At 45.0% G+C, this 21,220-nt stretch overlaps 1 protein-coding gene across 15 annotated transcripts in view; it reads right to left on the reverse strand.

The window, feature by feature from the left end:
- GIT2 (GIT ArfGAP 2) overlaps positions 1 to 21,220 on the reverse strand; it is a 48,655-nt gene continuing 27,435 nt past the window's right edge. For 4 of the 15 annotated variants that reach the window (XM_078060875.1, XM_036085944.2, XM_036085943.2 and 1 more), the window contains 8 exons: positions 21,073 to 21,215; positions 18,922 to 19,071; positions 15,078 to 15,326; positions 13,371 to 13,460; positions 9,235 to 9,317; positions 8,453 to 8,641; positions 4,070 to 4,133; positions 1 to 3,304 (listed from right to left, as the gene is read on the reverse strand). In XM_078060875.1, coding sequence (XP_077917001.1) covers positions 3,092 to 3,304; positions 4,070 to 4,133; positions 8,453 to 8,641; positions 9,235 to 9,317; positions 13,371 to 13,460; positions 15,078 to 15,326; positions 18,922 to 19,071; positions 21,073 to 21,215 — 1,181 coding nt within the window. In that variant the 3' untranslated portion in view covers positions 1 to 3,091. Of the gene's footprint in view, positions 3,305 to 4,069; positions 4,134 to 8,452; positions 8,642 to 9,234; positions 9,318 to 13,370; positions 13,461 to 15,077; positions 15,327 to 15,881; positions 16,661 to 18,921; positions 19,072 to 21,072; positions 21,216 to 21,220 lie in introns of those variants that run through there. The other 11 variants (XM_036085949.2, XM_078060872.1, XM_078060871.1 and 8 more) reach the window with 10 other exon arrangements.

Raw genomic sequence — 21,220 nt, forward strand, 5'->3', positions numbered from 1 at the left:
CACCATAGAGTCTGTTTATTGCATAACTAGCAGGCACAAATTCCAAAACAATTTTACAATGCTTACAGGGTTGTACGGTAATTACAGGGGTAGAATGTACAAGAGACACAAGAGATACAGAATAATGGGCGACATGGATAGAACACATTTGAACGAAAGGCATTTCGTTTTTCCTATGCAGCATCTTCTTTCATAAAAACAAGGGTGCCTTTCACGGGGACAGGGAGAGGAGGAGCAATCTAGGATTGGAGAGCTCACAGCCGCTGTGGACAGACACGTGCTCGTCTCGCTCTTGGTTCTGCAGCTTCAGTCACTGGAGGAATGGGAGAACAGCTCCCAAGGTGTGCGTCTGTGGTTCCAATGGTATGAAATGCCGTATTTGATCTTTGGGCCCGATTCCCTGTTCTTTGGCAAATAAGAACTATTTGCGTTCCGAGGCAGAGGAGGACTTCAGCTAAAGGAGCTTCGGGGCAGAGCAGTCTCCTTCGGCAAGTGCCAGTTTCATAAAGTGCACCTCCGTCCTATCAGCTTGTGGCGCGGGGATGGGGGGAGATTGGAGAACTAAGAGTAAAAAATGACTTTAGAGAACGTGGGCATTAGTGCAAGGCTATGGAACACATGTGCAAAAGGTGGTGAACGGCCGTCCAGACAAGGTGCCGCTTGCCAACGGGACCGGGTCTCGGAAAAGGTGGAGGAAATGTGCAGGGCAGTAGAGGGAGGCATCCCACTCCATCCAGAACTTCTCTCTGGAGTGTTGGCACTGTGGGTTCTCAGAGCAAACGTCTGTGGTGCTCTTACAATTGGAAGTGCTCTCTGGTCCCCACACTCCTTGACTTTCTCTAGGGGCACAGAGACAAGGTCCTCCATCACTCGTCCTTGAGTGTTCCAGAGAGGACGCTGCTGCACCCCCCGCAGACAATTCATTTAGAAGCCTGTCCTCCCTGGGAGGCCGAGGCACCAACTCAAGACGGCCACTGGGCCTTTCCTGAGGCCCCCACATGGGCCCAACACGAGGGCAGGTGTTTGCAAGAAAGAGAAGGAGAGACAGCTAAGGATGTGCAGCATGCAGACAAAGTTATCAGATGGTGCTTGAACTTAAGGTAGAAGGCATCCCCTCAGCATCCAACAGGAACATGGCACTTAGGATTGTGCAGACAAGTGGATGAGTCTTTTGGAGATGTGGACCCTTTCCCCACACTAGTCAGTGTAGCAAAATCCGGCAAAAGCATCCACACACCAGGACTTAGTAAACCAAACACCATCACGGTGCTTCCTTCACAACAGCATCCGGTCAAGCTATAAAGATGTTTGTGAGTCAAACAGTTCTGTGAAAATACAGGCTTATTTAGCACATATTTAGGCAACTGTGATTACTTTGACTTCCTCACGTGTATGAATGAGCACTATGGGACAGAATATACGGGTGAGATGAGGACTGAAAGCAACTTGACACAGGGTAGGGGTGGCCAGGGTACAGGTAAGGCTCAGAAGTAAAGCAGGTGTGGCCTTCCTACTGCGGCTGACAGGAGCCCCGGGCAGAGACTGTGGGCTGCAGCCTGGAGGCCAGAGCTCACCCACACATGTGCTGTGACAATGTTTTGTCGCCGTTTATAAACAGAGAAATGGCACAAAAAATATCCATATTTTTTGTGTCTCTTAAAAAAAACCAACAACAAAGCTCTGCCAACCCCAGGCCCTCTTCTCCACAAGGCAGCCTGGGCGGAACCGGGGAGCTGCTGTCCCTGCTGGGGGTGCCACTTCTCCCCCACGGTCCTCTGGCCCTGCTCTGTACCTGGCCCACGTCATTCATCTCCATCGGTGCGGCCTGGCCCCTCCAGTCCACAAAACTGCGCAAGAAGCAGGGACAGGGATAGGCTTTAGCATTCAGAGCAAGAAAGGTCTTTTTAGTAGTTTAAAAACCAATGTCAGTATGTTCCAGAACTTAAACCTGTACTTTTGTAGTTTCGGGACAGCTGGCAGTCAGCTAGAGTACTCTCTGAGGAATTCGTGAAAGATGAGCTCTAATTTTTAAGTACCAGCGAGGTAATGGAGGAGAAATCATACCCAGATGACTGTATAAGCCTTACCTTATAAGAAGTCCTTAAAGGTGATGAGATGTGCCAAACAGGCCGTGTGAGGAAGCTTTAAATGGTTAGAGAAACCGAGTTCTGGGAGAGAGATACATTACGTCAGGGAGTAGGTGATTTCTCTTCCCACGGTTTATGGCAGTGATATCTGAATGGGGTGGCACAGAATTAGTTAGGGCTTGTGGGATCTGACTCCTCTTTGCCGCACATTTGGAATGACACATCTGGTTTCCACAGGAAGGTGGAGCACTGAGCCATGCGTGATAATGTGGCCGCGCTCCTACCTGGACAGGGCCAAATGACACGTGACGTGGGGGATGAGTGCTTATCTGGCACCACGGAGACCTCAGGATGATGGTAAAAGACACAGAGGATCCAGACCGAAACATCAAATAAAAGAACACCTAACAAGATAAAACAGTTAAAAGCAATGAAGCAGTTCATTGTTTCCTTCCAAGAGAGATAGTCATACTACTTTTAGAGAGGGGCAAAGTCCTTTCTCTACATCCATCCATGTTTGGAGACACCCCAAACTTTAGAGATTTTTGCACTAGGGCTGGAGAATACGCTTATTGCACAATGCTTGCTAGGGAACAGATGAGGTGGATTTTTTTTTTTTTTTAAACCCAACTCTCTCCAGAAAATGTTTCACTAAAAATCTCATTTATAATTTTAACCCTAAACAGGCAGTTTCAAAGGGATGGAAAAGTTCTAACAAACTTGAAACAATGAAACTATGCATTTGGATGACTATGACCATCAACTCAACAGCACAACAGAACATCAGAGAGGAAACTGGCAAACAGGCACAAAATAAGGCAAGTGGGTTAAATTAATAGTCGAAAATTTGTTAGAAAACATGCAAAAATAATACTGAGTTTTTTAAAAAAAGTTTTAAACTTTCATTAAATGTTTGTTTCTGTAAAAAGTGGCAGAATTCCACATCTCAATTTGAAAGTGGACTTTAAAAAGCCTAGAAAATGCAAGGGCCGGCACTGAGCTGTTCAGTTGTTGTTCTCTTTGGTGGTGATGGTGACCAGCTGCTTGGCGGCCTTGGCGATGTCGTACGCGCACTGGATGACCTGCTGCGTGACCAGCTGGATGTCTGTGGGCGGGCCAGGGTCCCCGGGGAGGGTCTTCTTGCACTCTGACTGGAGTCGGTAGGCACTGGATGTCAGCAAGCGCAGGGAAGTCCTCACCGTGTCAGACTTGGGTTTCTGAACAGAAGAACAGAGTTGTCTGCGTGAGCTGTGCGGTGGACACCCAAGAGCAGGGACAAGCGTTCTTGTGAGGACAGCTCAAGCTGTTCCACAGTGCACGGCAGTTTCGTCGTGCCCTTTCTCAGTGGGGGTGCTCGGGACACGGCAAGCTGTGCGGCCCACATCGTGACAGATGCCCAAGTGCTCGGTCAAAGGTCAAAGTGTACACAGTGTCATTTTAGTAGGATATCCTATTCTGAGGTAGTTTTTGAAAAACAGTAGTAACCCACTCGGGTGAAATATTCCAGATACAATTTTATTCTATTAATGCTTTGCCTTTTAGCACTGGGCTCACACATTCTTGTCTTATTAAAACCAATATTCACAGGGGTGCCTGGATGGTTCAGTCGGTTAGGCGTCTGACTTTTGGTTTCAGCTCAGGTCATGATCTGATGGGTCCTGAGATGGAGCCTCGAGTCAGGCTCCTCACTCAGTGGGGAGTCTGCTTGAGATTCTCTCCCTTTGCCGCTCCTCCCCCACTCTCACGCACATGCGTATGCACTCTCTCTCTCTCGAATAAATAAATCTTTAAAAAACAACAAAAAAACCCCACCGATATTCATGTATTTTGTCATGTATTTGTCAAGTGATTTCCGTGTCCTCTTTGACTGCATATTTAAAACCTGTGCTAAAAAAAAGGTTAATATAATATCAAGGGTCCTGAAAAAATTTCTTTCAGTTCATTTAAAAGAATCTGTACCAAGTAAGCAGGAAGCGACTTACTTTGGGGAATAACGCTGCCATTTCAGTAACAGCTACGTGTATCCTCTCTGAGCAGGGGATATAGCTGCAAGAATATTGAAGAGGTTATTCAAAGACAGCAAAAGTCCTGCAGAGATGGAGAGTACTCAGGGGCCAGAAGGCGCTCCATTTATATTCCCCCAGGGAAGGGACTGAGGCTGCCGCCAGCCCACTGCGGATGCCACGCCAACAGAAGCAGGGTCCCCATCCTTTCCTGAAAGTTCATTCAATCTGCTACAAACAGTCTCCAGGTATGGAACGTGGACTAGCCAGGGGAAGCCACAGCCAGCCAGCCAGCCAGTCTATGACAACACTCATACCTCTTCCAGTGGGTCATTTGGTTCTCATGTGCTTCATCTTTCTCATTTCTTGAGAGAGAAGCAAGGATTTCCACACAGAGGCCACAGAACTTAAAAACACAGGACTGAAAAAAAGTCCTTAAAATTAGAACTGGAGCCTCTATCTCGACACCCACATGTTGGTTAAAACCGACGGACATCTCTCAATTCCTTCTATTCAAATGCATCTCAACTGCTGGGGAATCAAAAAGCTTTACTTTGGATAAAGAGAAAACACTGAGGTCCACTCTTGTACTTGATCACTTACGCACTTTCTCATGAAGCTGCCATGACTCTGCTTGTGATAAAAGGCTAGGAGTACAGCCAGCACTTTCTATGCTTGCTTAATGAGCCCTAAGAAGACAAAGTGCATGGCTCTGCCTGTCCTCGTCCTTTCCTCCAGCCCACCTGGCATCCTAAGGGCCCCCTAGATGACAGTCGAGAGCTGAGGCTTCAGGAGCACTGATGGAGAGCTTTGTTCCCATTTTTCAAAAGGGGAAACTGAGGCCTGGAGAAGCAGAGAATGTGTCCAAGGTCCCGCAGCTGGTGAGAGAGAGCCGAGCACAAACCCGACTGTCCAGCCCCCGAGCCTGGGCCCCTCGATGCCACACCACAGGCCTCTCCTGCTATCAGAGACACAAGAGATTCACGCCTTTCTTTAGAGCAGGCCTCTTTCCACTCGTGACTGGTGACTCTGACTTCTTAGGTGAGGAAAACTGCAGGAACTGAGACTTGGGCTTCACTCAGGCTTCTTCTTCTTGGCACTGTGATGTGCAGCATATGGGGCTGGTTCTCTGCACCTTCAAAATATTAGGCTTCCGCCCTGAGTAGTATGTGTTATGAGGTCAAGAGACAGAGACACACTGAAGATGGGACTGAGCAACAGTTCTTAGCGAGCATGCTGCCACCTGGCCTGGGTTCTGGTTTTAGGACACTGACCCACAGAGCCCAGGGGGGGAACGGGATATGAGAGAAGCTTGCTAGCAGCCTGTTTGTGGCATGGTAGGAAATATGGTGTGAATACACAGGTGTGGCCTTCCACAAGCACCCATGTGGCTGTGTTTTAAACTTTCCCTTCCAAGACAGGGAATGAAATCTTGTTCGGCATCCAGCTTTGCACTTAAAGCCCTCAAGTAAAATTCTTTCTCCATTTTTTAAGTCATAAAGTTGGCTTCTGCTTAAACACTGTCATAATAAGCAACCCTGTATTTCATCTTTGTAAAAAAAATCTAGTCTCAAAACTATTTTAATTAAGACTGGCTACATTTTAATTACATCATTGTATCTTAAGAAAGTGGTTTTTATATTATCCCAAAATACCTTCAATGGGCAATCCTGACATTTACCTTTGTGAGCAATTAAAACCATATTCCACATGGTAACAAAAAAGCCAAGGCAGAGGGAGTCACTTCACTTGTGTATGAAGGGGCAACAACCCATTTGGTCACACACTCAGGGAAAAAGGCTGTGTCTATGGCAACCACTGTCTCAGGCATAAATCTTACTTGAACCAATATGTCCATTAATAACACGTTAACAGAGAATCACACCTGAGAGTTTTCTGCTTACAGTTTTCATTTTGACCCAGAAATATAATTCAACCTTCCCCCTGCTACACAGAAGACAATTTTCCTAAGGACACCTCCCAAAAACTCACTCAGTACGAAATACTTTAGGAAGTCCCCAATGAGCCACAAAAGAAAGCACACGCAGATTAATGAGAAAGTCATCCTCCTCCTCGCTCGGGGAGAGTTCATGTTCACAACTTCAAGCTGTTATCTTTCCTCAAAAAAGGCTTTTGTGCATAATATGTAGTACTCCTGAGTTGTGTGATTGTACGTGCGTGTGTGCGTGTATGAGAGAGAGACAGAGACAGGCAGGGAGTGGGGCTGGAGGCCCAGGGGAGGAACCAGGCTGAGGCAAGGTCAGGGGCTGTGGGCAGCTTGCCTGGCTCAAGGCACCAGGGCAAAGCCTGAATGTGTCTGCGTAGGCTGCTGGTCTACTTAGGATGAACATAAGTGACAGATGAACAAGAGGGGAAGGCACGGGTTTAATCACTACAATGCAAAATTATAAAGTGTCTTGCACATGTAAGTAACCAGAGATTTTAGAACACTGAACAATTCATAAAACATAAATTCTCTAGATCAATTCCGATTTAAACTGAAAGAGTATACTAATGATTAAACTCTGCATCATTCTCTCATGGTCTTAAAAAAATCAGATTGTAACGCTTTTGAATGGGTTTGTACATCTTTAAAAAAAAGAAAAACAAGCACCTTATTGTGATCTCTGAGGCCAAAAACGGCCTCCAGGCAGATATTTCTATTTTTGACAACTACCAAAGAGAACAATGGAATGTAAACATCTTTTTTTTGTTTGAAATACAAGCATGGCACTTCAGAACTGGAGTAAATGAAAAGTGCAGCCTGTTGTGGGACCGGTGGGAGAGTCCTGGGGAGGGAGGCCACCTCGGTGTCGGGAGCCCGTAAAAGACTGCCCTTTGGAGCGCTGTAACACACCCTGCTTTATGCAGGGAGCTCCTGAAGTTGCTTGCTGCCAAGGCCGTGGCGCCGAGCGGAGGGACTGAGCACCTGCAGCTCGTGAGGCGTGGGGGTGTGTGACAGAAAGGCTGCCTGGAAGGAGGGGGATGAACAGCCCTGTAATTCTCATGGAAGGAGGCTGAGCAATGGCCTTCCTCTTTTCCTCTGAGGATCCTCCAGCAGTCCATCCAGGAAACCGAACTCTCATCCCTCACCACTGTCCACTCTTCTCCCGCTGAGTGGAAGTAGTGACCCTGGGGGAAATCGGAGTTGTGGAAAAAGGGAAGGAGGAGAGAGGAGCCTAGCCTGGCAGTGCCGGGAACACAGAGAAGGCAAAAGATGACTGGGCATCTTTATGCGGCGTAAGCGAACAGGGAGGACCAAAGAGGAGCAGTACAGTGTTCCTTGAACAACCTCTGTGGGCGCACTGCCCGCAATGGAGCTCTTCGCCGGGGCGCCACACTCTGCTGACCCACGGAAAACAGTGAGATTGCTCGGGGCTTGTGACTGCCTCTGCTGCTTTCGTAACTCAGTGGGAGGATGTTACACATTCCACGAGTGTGTCTAGACTCGGCTGGCCACGTGAAACTAGGATGTCACCCGGAGCAGTTAACAACTCACCAGAAGTTCTCAGAGAATTCATGCTCAGGGAACAAAAGAATGAGCTGAAACAAGAGCCAGTCCCTTCTTCACCGTAAGAAATAACTCTGCAGGGGGCGCCTGGGGGGCTCAGTGGTTAAGCGTCTGCCTTTGGCTCAGGTCATGATCCCAGGGTCCTGGGATCGAGTCCCACATCAGGTTCCAGGCTCCGCGGGAAGCCTGCCTCTGCCTCTCCCCCCTGCTTGTGCTCACTCTCTCGCTGACAAATAAATAAAATCTTAAAAAAAAAAAAAAAAAATAACTCTGCGGGATGTGGTTTTGCTCAGAGTAAGATGACTGTTATTTCAGGAGCACAGAATTATTTGGGTGTCAATTAGATTCACTTTTATTTGTAAACCGCTTTGTTTCCTAGATGGTCACACATGCTGCACACGCGTACACACGTACATGCATGAAAAGGAGACCTAAGAAATAAGTTCGTATCAGGATACCTTTTAAGTCAGACAACTCTGCTCTAGCTAGGGAGACCACAGGGAGCACAGGGGCTGGAACAATCAAGTGCAACGTCTAAGGTAGCTTCTTTCTTTCCTCTCGCCATCGGCACCAGCAATATCACTAACCCTAAATAGGCTGCAGTTCTATTCTAGAGGCATCTGTTTCCAGAGCACTTCGTAAGAACACAGAAAATGGAAAATAGCATGTAAAAAACAAAAAAACACCGAAATTTACAAGTTTGTTCTTAAGCCTGTTATGCAAACCTGAAATTTTCAAAAAACCTTAAAAAGATCAGCATACTGAAAGAAAAAAAAAAAAATCCCTGTTCATAAATGGAGCAGCATCTCTTCTAGAGCACTTTTCCAGGCAGAATTTTCCAACCCCCTTACCTGTCATGTTTATTTTCTTGAGCTGCTCTTAAGAGCTCCTGTATGTTTTTGGTGATCTGCTCAGTTTTCCGGATGACATCTTCCGTGCTGGGGAGGATGGGGCTTGGGGCTGTGTGGGGTTCCGCTGTATCCGGTACTGAGCCATCGCCTTGCCACACCATACTCCTCTGCCTTCCCTTTCTGCTTGACCTGTGACCATCAAAGAAGTGGCTAAATGTGACAGGTGCTTATTAGCTGCTTCTCTGGTTCTAGGAGCCAGTGCATGTGCATTTGCTGAATGCATGAGCTGGCTGCTTTTGTGGTTTCCTTTATCCTGTCTGGCAGGAGACTCACGGTGAGGCTGTTTCCTCAACAGGCAGCCATAGCTCACATGGCAGCTGCTACCACGGGGCTGGAAGTTATGACTCTCAGAGAAAGGGTAAAGACAGGGAAAGGGAGGAAACAAGTGGAACAGCGAGGGTGTGTTGTTACAAAGCCATCCTTAAGAAAGCTCAACCCTTGGGCTGCAAATGTAGAATGTGACCTCACGTTGACTTAAGAGTACTGATTTTAAGCACATTACAGCCACTCAGAAATGTGTATAATAGGCCGGTAAAAGAAAACCAGGCCCCTGGGGTAATAATAGGATAAGAGGTTGAACTATGAACTTAGGCTTCCATGTTTTACGAGCTCATGCGTCTGAAAAGAGAGAGGAGGCATGCGGGGGATAAAGTGCATCTCCTGAGCACGGCTGCTAGGTCTCAGGTTCGAGAGCCCGCCCCAGGGCAGTCCTGCAGGTGTACCCCGTGTCGTCTGGGTCCGTGTCATTGGGGGTGTTGTCGTAGTCACTTTCAGGCGTGCTGTTCTGCTTCTCCAGCCTGGATGCCTGTAAGAAAGAAAGGCAACACCCGTTAGTGTTGAGCCCGAGACATTTGGGAGCCTTGCCTAGGAACTATTACCTGTTACACTACGTGGCCTTCAGGTCCCAGATCTCCAGGAGCCAACACTTTATTGAAAATTTAGTAAAAGTTGAATAGGAGATCCAGAAAAGATTTCTCTCCCTCTTGGCACCATTTTCTTCTTAGCTCAGTGGCAACTTCATAAACAGATCCCCAGTATAAACTAACGCAGACATGCAAAAGCAACACACCCACATTTAGTTCTCTAAGGAATATGGAATTTAACCATAATACAATGCACACAGGCCAGCACTTACATACCTAAGACCTTCGGTGCTGGAAACCAGCTGCAGATTATCTAGTCTAATACCAGATGAGAAAACCAAGGGCCATAAGAGCTGGGAGACAAAGCCAAGGCCACAGAGTCAGCAGAAAACCAGCACCAAGAACCTAGGTCCTGTCTCCTACTATCTCCAGTATTCCATGCCTGGGGCCCTGAGGATTGTCACTGCTCAAAACACTTAGGGCTCTCCAAGAACTGTCCTCAGAGACAGTTGGTATGAGCCACACAAGAAAACCAGTATTATTAATTTACTGCTGCATGTTGTTTGTGAACCAAAATGGATTAACCCAGCGTGACACTTGGTTTCCAACCACTTTTATGTTTCCCAAAACATCTATCCCTTAAAATATAAATACTTGATGCAATTGTGGAGATTAAAAAATGAAACACAGATTCAAAAGAGGAATCCTAAAAATGTTTTGGGCAAACGTCAGCACAGCGAAGCATAGGGTCTTCCAGGGTGACCAAATTTGGAGGGGACCACATGCCCTTGAAGGGAACTATGTTGGTTCTGGAGTGTTTAATAAAAATGATTTTCCCTCAGTATTTATTTTACCCACAATGTTTGGGAATTTCTTCATCTAGAACAGAAGTCAGTGGAAATTGATTCAAAACCTAACTGGATCACCTTGCAAAATACAAATATGAGCTATTTCTACCTTTATCCTTTGAGTTTAATCCAAGTTACTCAAAATATGTGACTAAGGAATTTTACTGATGCTGCAATAAAATGTGGCTAAAGATATGGCTGTAAATTAAGATCCTTGTTCAAACCTATGGAGACTTTGTATCTTCATCCAAAAGAATGGCTAGCATAGAGTAGGCCAGTTTAAGAGTCTATATAAAGTCTAATTATTTGCTCCTTGCTGGTAATGCTGCTTGGCTCTCCGAAGGCTCGATGCAGACCTGCAAGGCTGCCAGCCCCCAGGTGGGGAAAGACTCCTTATTCATGCCATATTTGGCTTCTCTCCCCATGGCCTCCCTTTCCCTTCCCAGGGCAAAGGCTGGCCCTTCCACCGTGTTCTGAGGTTTTCCCATATTTCTGAGTGCTCTTATTTGTTTCTAGCCATTCTAATATAAGACGCTTGCTGGGCTCCTAAAATTCAATGTGAACTCATGCTCTGTCCACTCAAATTCATCTGGCAAATGATTTAAAGTGTTGGCTTGGAGCCATGTGGAGAGTCTGTAAAGCTAAGTTCTATAAAATCTACTATAACCTTCCAGATCCCTGTGTTTACATCTCCTACCAGTAAGCAGTTCTGTTTTACCTGCTGCCTTATTCTGACCTGGCTTTATGAATCCGTCAGTGAGTTACTAGACATTAGAAGTGTAGCTGGAAGACCAAAGCTAGGCACTGTACCCCGTGCAGGGAACAGGGAAAGCAGGCTCTTCTAGAGGTGATCTTAAAAAAGCTCCCCCAAAACAAACAAACAAAAATACCCCATCTTACCTTTCACAGGGAATGCTTATTTCCTTTAGTTTTTATATACACATGCACATACACATGGATGAGTGTTTGTATGTGCAGGTGTGTCTGTGTGTGTACACACACACATGCACATACAAAAATGAATACGTAAAAAACTTGCATTTAAATAATTATTCTAGAAAATTCATCCAGAGCTGCTCCAGTGGAAAAATCTAGAAAACAGAATTAAACCCAGAAAATCTCACATCTTTATAATCAATCTTTTTGCTTTCCTTGATGTAAATGTGATAATTACAAATCAAATGCACTACCCCACAATGATCGAAAGTACCAGGTTTCATTTAAACATTTTAGAAGAGTAACAGCTCATATACAAAATAATAAAGCATGGTGTCTTAGTGTTTCAGTTAGCCCAAACAAGTACTCAGGAAATGTTCCTCAAGCCCAGAAAACAACATACAGCAATAACCATCCGGGAAATCAGTTACTTACACAGTATTTCATCGTTGTCAACAAAAGCATGGTACAGGATTTCAAATTAGCCAGCATTTAATTTTATGAAAATTATTGTAAACATGCAGAGCTAAGATTAAGACCTATTAGTTAAAGTGCTGCTCTCTCAAAGCTGTTAATAGAAAAGTTACCTTATAGCTGGTGCTGGTTCACTTTACTGAACAGATCTGCAGTTTTCTCTGAATAGAGACATGCCATAAAAGCCTAAACTCATGATGAAGCTGTCAGGAACAATCAAGATTATCAGTTTAAATGATGTAACTGTTAATCTTGTATAAAACTTGTCTCAGCAAGCAGTCCCTGCCAAGGATTCTCAAAACTACCAAAGAAGATAGATATTTTTTTCTTTTTAAACAAATTTCACAGTGGGCAAAGGAGGTTTACTTGACTCTTACTAGCAAAATTTCAAATGAGTGGTTTCATTTCTATTTATCTGTCCCTTAGTTTTAACTGAAAAATTACAATAAAAACATTGCAGTTCAATGTCAGAACTGTTCAGAAGACTAAGTATCACACAAGAATGCCTTTTAGTAGACTACCTCCAAGTGCGGAAGGGAACCGCCACAGGGCCTCGATGAGCCATGTGGCACCGGCAGTGGGAAGGAATGACTCTCTGTCATTCTTACTGATGTGGAGGGAATGGAAACAAGCGTCCTGCAGACCCCACCCTGTCTGTGAGGGCAGTGCCTCACCCACGGCCACCTTCCCGCCTCTCAAGCTGGATCACACTACCCTTCTGTTAAAGCAAGAGTGCGCCATGACCTGGACGCAGGTCTTCCAAGCCTGTACACCCTCTCCACTGCTTTCCAGCTTGACATCATGCACTCTTTGTGCAGGGAAGGATTTTTTTTTTTAAGTAGACTCCACCACGCCCAGCGTGGAGCCCAATAGGGGCGTGAACTCACGACCCTGAGATCAAGACCTGAGCTGAGATCAAGAGTTGGACATTTAACCGACTGAGCCAGCCAGGCGCCACAGGAAAGGATTCTTTAAATTGACAGTGCCTTTGGGGGCAGGAATGTCACCTAAGTCCCTGGGACACTCTGACTTACCAAAAGGTTGGGTATAGAAGAGGCGCTTAAGACTGTTGTCTGCCTACTCTAAAAGGGGCTTACCTGGATCACACATTGTTATAGGGAATGTAAATTATGCATCAGCAAGCTGGACTCAACCAACTCACTACGTGAACTGCTCCGTACTAGCAGCCGCCTACACCTCCAGTGCCGGCACGTGCTGCAGTTCCGATGCAGGACACAGGGACTGCAGAACCTGGGTGTGTCACGTATGGCTTGGACATAAAAAATGTCAACAGGCGAAACAATACAAAATAATAAAGCATGGTGTCTTAGTGTTTCAGTTAGCCCAAATATCCTAGTGTTAATCTGACAACTGTTACTCTGGACAAATTTGACACAGTGGCCCTATTATAGTATTTAACCAGCAGCCAGCTAATTGTTTTTGATTGTTTAAAGAGACAGTATTGCTCTGAATAAATGTTATAGGGTGAATTGCAAACTTTGTTAAATATTAAGTGAAATGGAGCAATGTGGGGTTAGACAAAAGGGAGACCACCTCCTACAGACATGCGTGTGTGCGTGTGTGTACACGCCACTGTGCTGAGACACCTGGGGGAAGCACTGCCTCATGCAGGACAGAAGGGCAGTTAGTGGAGGGACAGGAGGGCCAGGAGAAGCACAAAGCGCCCAGGAGCACTGCCCCTCCTCCAGACAGCAGACCGGTCAGAGTGTACTTAACCCTTCGGGCGCTTTCGTCCCTCGACCAGGAAAGTGTGGAGGGGAAGGAAGGCAGAGACGAAGAGGAGGTCACAAGCGCACTCCTCCCGATCTGGAAGGGGAAAAAGAAACACACTCGGGAAAATACAAAACAAACAAAAGACCCTACGCCACCTTTACCCAGGGCTTCCCAGTAAAAGAATCCTAAAAACAAACTCACTCTGTGAGATCAATGCTGAAATTTCTGTGACAGGCAGGCTCAGTGCCATGCTAGATGATGACAGGTCCCCAGAAATGTTTACTCCTTTAGTGAGATGCCTCCCAGAAATTACTTGGAATTTATAAAGCTACTTTTCCATAAGAGAAAAGGTAATACCTAGCATAATTTGTTAATTTTGTCAGATAGCCTTAAACGAATGTTTGTTTTTTAATCAGGATATACTTGAAATAAGAAACTATATGAATGGTTCAGTTGGCATAGGTTATTAAGCTACTCTTCAGTACAGATACAGAACTTTAGCAACAAAACGACACTGCGTTCTAAATGTTTCTAAAATTACAAAGTATACTGTGAAAACTGACAAAAGTTGCTTTTCCTAACTTTTGTTTTCAGTTATACAAAAATAAGATCCTTAAGTTAGTTCAATGGCATTTCCATTACACCAAATGTACCAAATCAATTGCCTTAGAATGTTTTAGCCCAAACAACTTAAGAAGTTGAAGTAACGGACCCCCAACTACAATATAACAACACTGAAATTTTACCACACTGAAGCCTGACAAAATTAAACTAAGTTTTAATTTACTAGACCATATCCTTTACTCTGCATTTACTCTGAGAATTTTTTGGAAACTCCTATAAAATCTGACTGAAGAAATAACAACGTTCACGTTCAAAAAAGATAAATACTACTCTCTGAAAAAGCGTAAGTTCCAAATGTCTGTAACATTTTGTCAAAAGATGGGTTTTTAAAATAAATTAATCCAAAAGAAACGTAACATTTGAAAACCTCACAACACAATACTTATTCCGTTGTAAAACAAGGTGGTTAGCAGCCTGTTACAGAATGCAGTCTTTGGCATACAATACTTGTAAAATCGGTATAGAGGTTTTACATTTCCCTTTTATGAAATGACAGAGCAACACTGTCTCCATGAAGGGGAGGAGGGGGATGCAGAAGCTAAGCAAGCAGGCTGACCACACATGGAGAGGCTGCGGAGGCCTGGAGGCTTCCAGGCCTACCCTGCACACCCAGGCCGCAGACACACCTGCTCCACCGTGAGGGGCAGAGAAGGCACTCTGAATTCTAAGGGCTCCATTTCACAGAGAGGCACCTATCTGTCTACCTCAAAGAAGATGGCACTTACTTTTGCTGGTGACCTTTACCATTTGTTTTTGTTTTTAGAAGTGGGGAAGAAAGCTTATTACAAAAAAAGTTCCAGTACTGACTGGCTGGGAAAGATATTATGGATATGAGGGAGGAAAGGGGGGAGGGCTGAACAGGAGCCAGAATCCTGAACTTTGTTGGAAAACTTTCCGCCAACGGCCCTGTCTGCCTGTGGGAGTATAACAAGCATCTGTTGACATGTTAATACAGCAAACACAAGGATAGCTCTCCTAGCCCAATTTGGCAAAGCAGAGACACAGGGATCTGCAGGTTCAGAGAGGGAGTGCAGGAGTCAGGCTGGACAGAGAGTGAACAGCGGAAGCGCCAGTGGTGTTACTTACGTGCGCGGGGAAAGGCTGGAGTCTCGTCCTGCTCTCTTCGGGGTGGTTCACTTCTCCCATTGGGAGATATGGTTTCTGACCTGATCCCGTCTCGTACATGGACATGGGCCTACTGCCCCGGGCAGACGGACGTCGCTTTAAGGAAGAGTGGTTGGAAGTGTCTGTATACTCAGAACCAGTTTGCACCTGATATATATTGGTTGTGGCCTGTTTCCTGAGGTTCGAATTTTCACTCTGGAGTGTTTGAAGCTGAAAGAAATGTTTGGCAGTGGGACGGTGTTTTTCTATAGCAAGCAGAAAAAGCAAACACCAAGTAAACGCATACAACTACCAGCTTTAAACAGTAAGAACAGTAACAGCTAGCTGGGTTGAAAGTTACAGGCAACTACAAACAAGAACTCGCTCTCCTAGAATGAGTGACACGCAATCAACTCACTTTATCACTCAAGCAAATTTAAACAGGCTTGATTTCTCATTGCAGAAAGGTTACAGTTGGGACTTTTAAAAAACGAAATGTCTAACCACTTAAAAACTGGTCATGGTGGGCCTGGGAAATGTTTGCAGGCGAGCCGGACTCTGGATTCTTCTAAGGCTGTTTCAAGCAAGAGCTTGAGATCATGAAGATTTAGGTAACCTGCTTTTCAAATGAGCCCTGAGCAATTTGCAAATGCCAAAAATGCCAGCAGACACCATGGAAGCAGCACAAAGATAACCAGAGTTGCTTTGCAAAGCAAGAAAGACAGTGAAGTTCAGCTTATGAAAAATCAGATGGGCTACTGCTTCCCAAAAAGCCAACAAGAAAAATTATGATCAACAAATTTTTATTACAGAATATTCTTGATATTCCAAACAATTTAGAACTTCTTAAAAAAGAGAGGGAACCAAATCATGGTAAGTTTGCTATATTAACATATCACGAAGAAAACTGGAGGCCTATCGAACTACGTTAACATCTTCATCTGAATGCTCCACGTAGCACGCGTCTTCCCTCTGGTGATCAATCAGCTTTGAGCCAGGGCCGGAATATTTGGCCTCTCTCTCTCTCCTTGGGCTTTGTTAACCAAAAACACAACCTCGGCGGTGTCGGCTTTAAATACTCTAATCTGCCTGGCACCACCCTATTTTAGTTAGAGGCTGTCACTTGGAGACCCTGATTGCTCCTTCCATTCCTCACATGCAGGCTGCTTCATGGTGTTTGATGAATTAGAGTTAGGGGATCAGCAAGGAATCGTGTTACTCCTTAGCGTCTGGCATCTGAAACACAATTAACTGAGTCCCGTCTGCACGGTGTCCTTTCCCTCTGGTGCTCCTTCATCTTCCATGACATTTTATAAGCTGGGTGTGGTGTAAGTTCAGCTGTCTACTCTTTGACAGAGACTGTAAACTCTGACCAAATTCCCCACCAGGGCCAAGGCTTAAGTCCGCAAGCAAATGTATTTGCACCAGAAGATCATTACTTTTTCAATAGCAAACCCATTCAGTGTTAGGAGTTACTTTCAATTTTTATTTAGAAAGCACCGATCTGTGAATAATACACCAATAGTGGCTGCTCCTCTTCATTAATTAGCATCTTTTCCAAGCAACTGTTAAATATGAAAGATCAGATACAAATCATGCTACTTTGTCAACTATATAGATACAAAAATTTTTACCTAATTTTGAAATAAAACCAACACATCTTTGCAAAATAAGCAAATTCTATATACTTTATAGTAATAGTGCCAAATTTTGGGGACAGTCTGATTTATACTGCCTCTGCCACAGAAACACCCTCACTTCTGTTTTTTCCAAGTATGATCCACTAAGGAATGACAGAGTGCTTCTACACCACAAAGGCTTACAGGGTTTAACTTCTATCTGCAACTCATTTCCCAAAGAAAGAACAGCTGCAAAGTGACAAGCAGCCACTGAAAATTCCTACATTCCAGGATAGAGACAAGCATAAGGTGCCTGTCAAACTATTTATTAGGGAGCCCATGTCCTAAAGTGAAATGGACACAGTCTGGAGAGTGAGGAGCAAAAGTGACACATGCCCCTTCACGAACGACTAGGGTGTCTGGTCACGTGCCTATGTAAAAACCTTCTCTTAGAGTTTTTCAGATAACGCCTTGAAATCTGAAACTTCATCTTAACACTTGTCATGCCTCTAAAACATCCAGTGCACATTTTACTTGAATGTGTTTGATGAGCACGAGTTCTTTGTCTTGATTTTAAAAAATTTTAGTCCTTGGTATTTAGAGAGATGTCCTAGAATAAATGTGATTGATGCTGATCTTAGTAAGAATCAGACTATACATGTTTGTTTGGAAGGAGTGTAACAGGAAATGAGAAGTTACAGGTAATTCAATAGCTCCAGAAATCAAAAGCATTTCTAAGAATTGAGATAATCCATGAGCAATGGTAAATAATTTCACTCTGCATTTCTTAAGGCTCAAGACATTTGCTTTCAGAGATACGAGGTTATCTCTGGTGATTTCTACAAAGACTAAAGGAGCATTATAGCAAAAAAAAAAAAAAAACGGTGATACTTAGCAGACTGATTTACATTGGCAAAGTCAGCATGTTTCAGAAAAAGTCACCTCAACAAAAATTATTAGTTCAATTAATGGGACAAACTATAATTCATTAAACAAAAGATATTTCAGAAAAGACAGAAGTGCAAGCCCTGTCTGATACAGAAGGGCTCTTGGTCTGCCCTGTTCACAGCTGCACACCAGCCCTAGATGGGACCAGGCTGGCCCAGAACAAGGGGTAAATTAAAATCTGGTTGATCATCAGGCAGTATTATAGGTTTGGGGCCATATATCTAAAAAAAATCATCTAGAACTCCACACCAAAAGAATCCTAGACCAAGCCCCAGGCGAGAGTACACTGCAGTGTCCTTCCCTGACAGGCAGAGGGGACAGACCTCCTTCTAGTTCCCTGGGCTTCCTTTAGGGGACACAATTGGGAAGGACCCAGCCGCACAGAGAGTGCACCTTGTCCTCTGTTCTTGATAATGATTCTGAAACATCACTCTTCAAATGGCAAAATTAAGACACAGGTACATACTTCGTTTTGTTTCTGTTTAAGGGAAGTGCACAAAACCTCAATTTGGAGAACTGAATGACAGGGACAGCCGTCTCATAAAGAGTTACATACACAATCTCCCTCTTAAGCATATTCCTTGCTATTCGTAGCCACACTCCTTTTAGGGATTAATATATTCATATATTTCTGACTCTCCCAAAAGGCAGCAAACGAGAAAATGCCGGGCAAATGGGATTGTCTCTTACTAGTGTACAGTTCTCACTAGTGCAAACGAAAATGTTTTCTTATACTTATGGAGTCCCTACTCTGTGGCGGGCCCTGCTCTAGGCTCTGAGAACATCATAAATTAGTAAGTACTGGTGAAAAACCAAGCAGGGATGTGGGACAGAGCTGCCAGAGCTGGGTAACCACCGAGAATACGAGTGAGCAGGGATGGCACCCTCTGCACTGCTGAAAAGCAGACACCTGTTCGGGGCTTTTACCTGCTCTGTCTTTGTGGTGTGATTCTTTAGGAGGAGCAATAGGAAGGGGCGCATCCACACTCTCAGGAAGCACGGCGTAGTGCAAGGGCGGCTGCCACTAGGTTGCTCTGTGCCAACCGCCTGGGAAACTTACTCTGGATTTATTTCTATTCAAAACCACTTCATCTGAAATATCCAAATACATACTGCTTCCAAAAAGCTTGGCCCAAAGGTTTTTAGGTCTGTTACAATAACTGCTTCTCTCCCCTTTGCCCACCAGCATTGTGCCTGGGATTCTTCCTTATACTACGGGGTTAAAGAGTCAATCATCCTGGCATTTATTAACGTGTTACCTTTTTCTGCATAATTCTCAGCTCGTCACTCAAGTTGTTATTCACCTTCATTAGCTGTTGTATCTTGGCCTCAGAAGCCACTAGAGCGTTTTTGACCTCCATAAATTCCTGCACAGTGACTGGTCCATCTGATAAATCTGAATCTAGGCTCTAAAAATAAATTGGGGAAAATGTTCACAATCTGAGATGATGATAACATTCAAGACTCACAGCTAAAGAATTTCAAATTCTGACCATGCCAGCTGGACTGCAAAGTTAATCAAACCAAGTCAAGGCTTCTGGGAGGAATGCAAAAGTAAAGCATAAAGGTAGGGTTACTGTAATATCTGAAAAGTTAAATTAGAGTCAATATTTTCTAACAGAACAGGGAGTGCGGCCACAAATCTAGTCTGACAAGGACTCTCAGTGCATTTGTCTTGTATTCCCTGCCTTTCTCTTGCTTGTTACTCTTTCTTTTTTTAAATTCGTTCTCTCAGTAATTCCTTCATTCCAGCCTATTTGTATTGAGCATCAGGCAGTGTTCTAGGGACTTGGGATATATAAAAAAAGGAAATAGACAAAGATTCCTGCTTCCATGGGGTTTACACCCCAGAAGAGTGGGAGATGGACAAAATAAAAATAAGTGACTACATAGTATGACAGCAGGTGACAAATGCTATGGAAAATAGAGAAAATGGAGTGGGGTGAGGGGCTAGGGAGAGAAGTAGGGGTGAAGGTGGGTGCCTTTTAATGAGAGAGGTGGGATAAGCCTTTGGGTAGGTGAGACATGAGTAACAGCTGGAAGGACATTAGTCCAGTGGCTGTCTGGAGGAACGTTCTAGCCAGCAGCAGAGCTTAGCTAGAGGCAGCAGGTGTGCAAGGCAGAGAGGAGGACGCCAATCAGTAGGATCCCGTCATGACTTTGGCTTTTGCTCTGCATCTGGTGCTTTTGGGGACGCTGGGCAGGGGCGTATCAGATGGGACGAGTGACTCTTGCTGTCCCTCCCTTATTCCCTGTATCTACTGATGGCACTATCCTTCTCGCAGTCATGTGAGCTGGACAACTCTGGACACATCTTCTGTAAGTCTACATCCCCGCTTCAAACATTCGGACTTATTGCTGAGACCTCTTTATCTGTCTTCCTGTTTGTCCATTCTCAAATGTTTGCTGAGCTCCTCTGTGGGCCAGATCTGAGGCGAGGTCCTGGGGACTCAGCAGCAGGTGCACCAGCAGGCCTCCACTGCCTTCTCCTTGGGCCCACACTCACTCGGCTACTGTGACTTCCCTTCCATCTGGACCCTTTCAGCACAGGCTCCAGGGCGACCTCTCAGCAGTACCCCAACTGCGTTTCCTTCCTCTGCTCTCTGACCTACCAAGAATAGTCCTCCCCAAAGAGAGGAACGAAAATTGCTGACCATCGACCTCCTGCCCTGCCTAAGAGCTTCCTGGGCTCTACACTGCCTGCCAAGGTGTGGACTCTTCCGTCTGACGTCACGCTCCTCCATGATGTGACCCCCGGCCTCTGCTACAGCTGTGAGTCCCACTCCTTTTAGGCTGTCTCTACACATGAGCGGGTTGTGCCAGATGCCCTTTTACCTTCTCTCTGCCTAGACCACCCTCCCCTGCCTCTCCACATACCTAATCCCATGCATCCTTTAAGGCACATGTTGACAGGCATCCCACTTACATAGCACCCCCCTCCTGCCCCTTGAGACACTTGTTCTCGCCAACAAGCTGGGTCTCCTCTCACACCCCTACCCTCCGCTTCCGTTTGTGTTTCTTATGACATGTATCCCTTTGTACCTCTGACTGCAGTTCTCTCTCCTACTAGGCAGGGACAGCCTCACAGGAAAGGGACTAGGCCTCATTTGGGAGAGTATGATCCAGAGAAGTCACTTGGTAAACATTTGCTGAAGGAATAAAACACAATAGCCCCTCCTCACAAGTTTTATAAAATCACAATCGAGGTAGGGCTGTGCTTCAGCAATCAACTTAGGGACACAGGACCCTCTATTTTAAAACGATTTACCTTGTTGGCCCAAGCTAGTAGTAAACCCAACTTTATCTCCAGAGCACTTTTCACAGTGGTTTACAAATAAGGCAATTTTGTAGGAGGAAAGATTCCAAAGAGAAACATATTCTCCCTTTCTGTGTGCAACGTGTCACCTCACCTTCTGCCTGTTTCCTTTGCTTGCAGTAGCTTCCAGATCTGTGTCTTCGTCTGAGGCCACACTGTCATAATCTGGCTGGTCATTGTCTTGACTCTCAACGCTGTGCTGGTTACTGATTGTTTTCAGTATGAGCTCCACATTGTCTATT

Source organism: Halichoerus grypus, chromosome 13, assembly GCF_964656455.1.
Source record: "Halichoerus grypus chromosome 13, mHalGry1.hap1.1, whole genome shotgun sequence".
Taxonomy (NCBI): Eukaryota; Metazoa; Chordata; class Mammalia; order Carnivora; family Phocidae; genus Halichoerus; species Halichoerus grypus.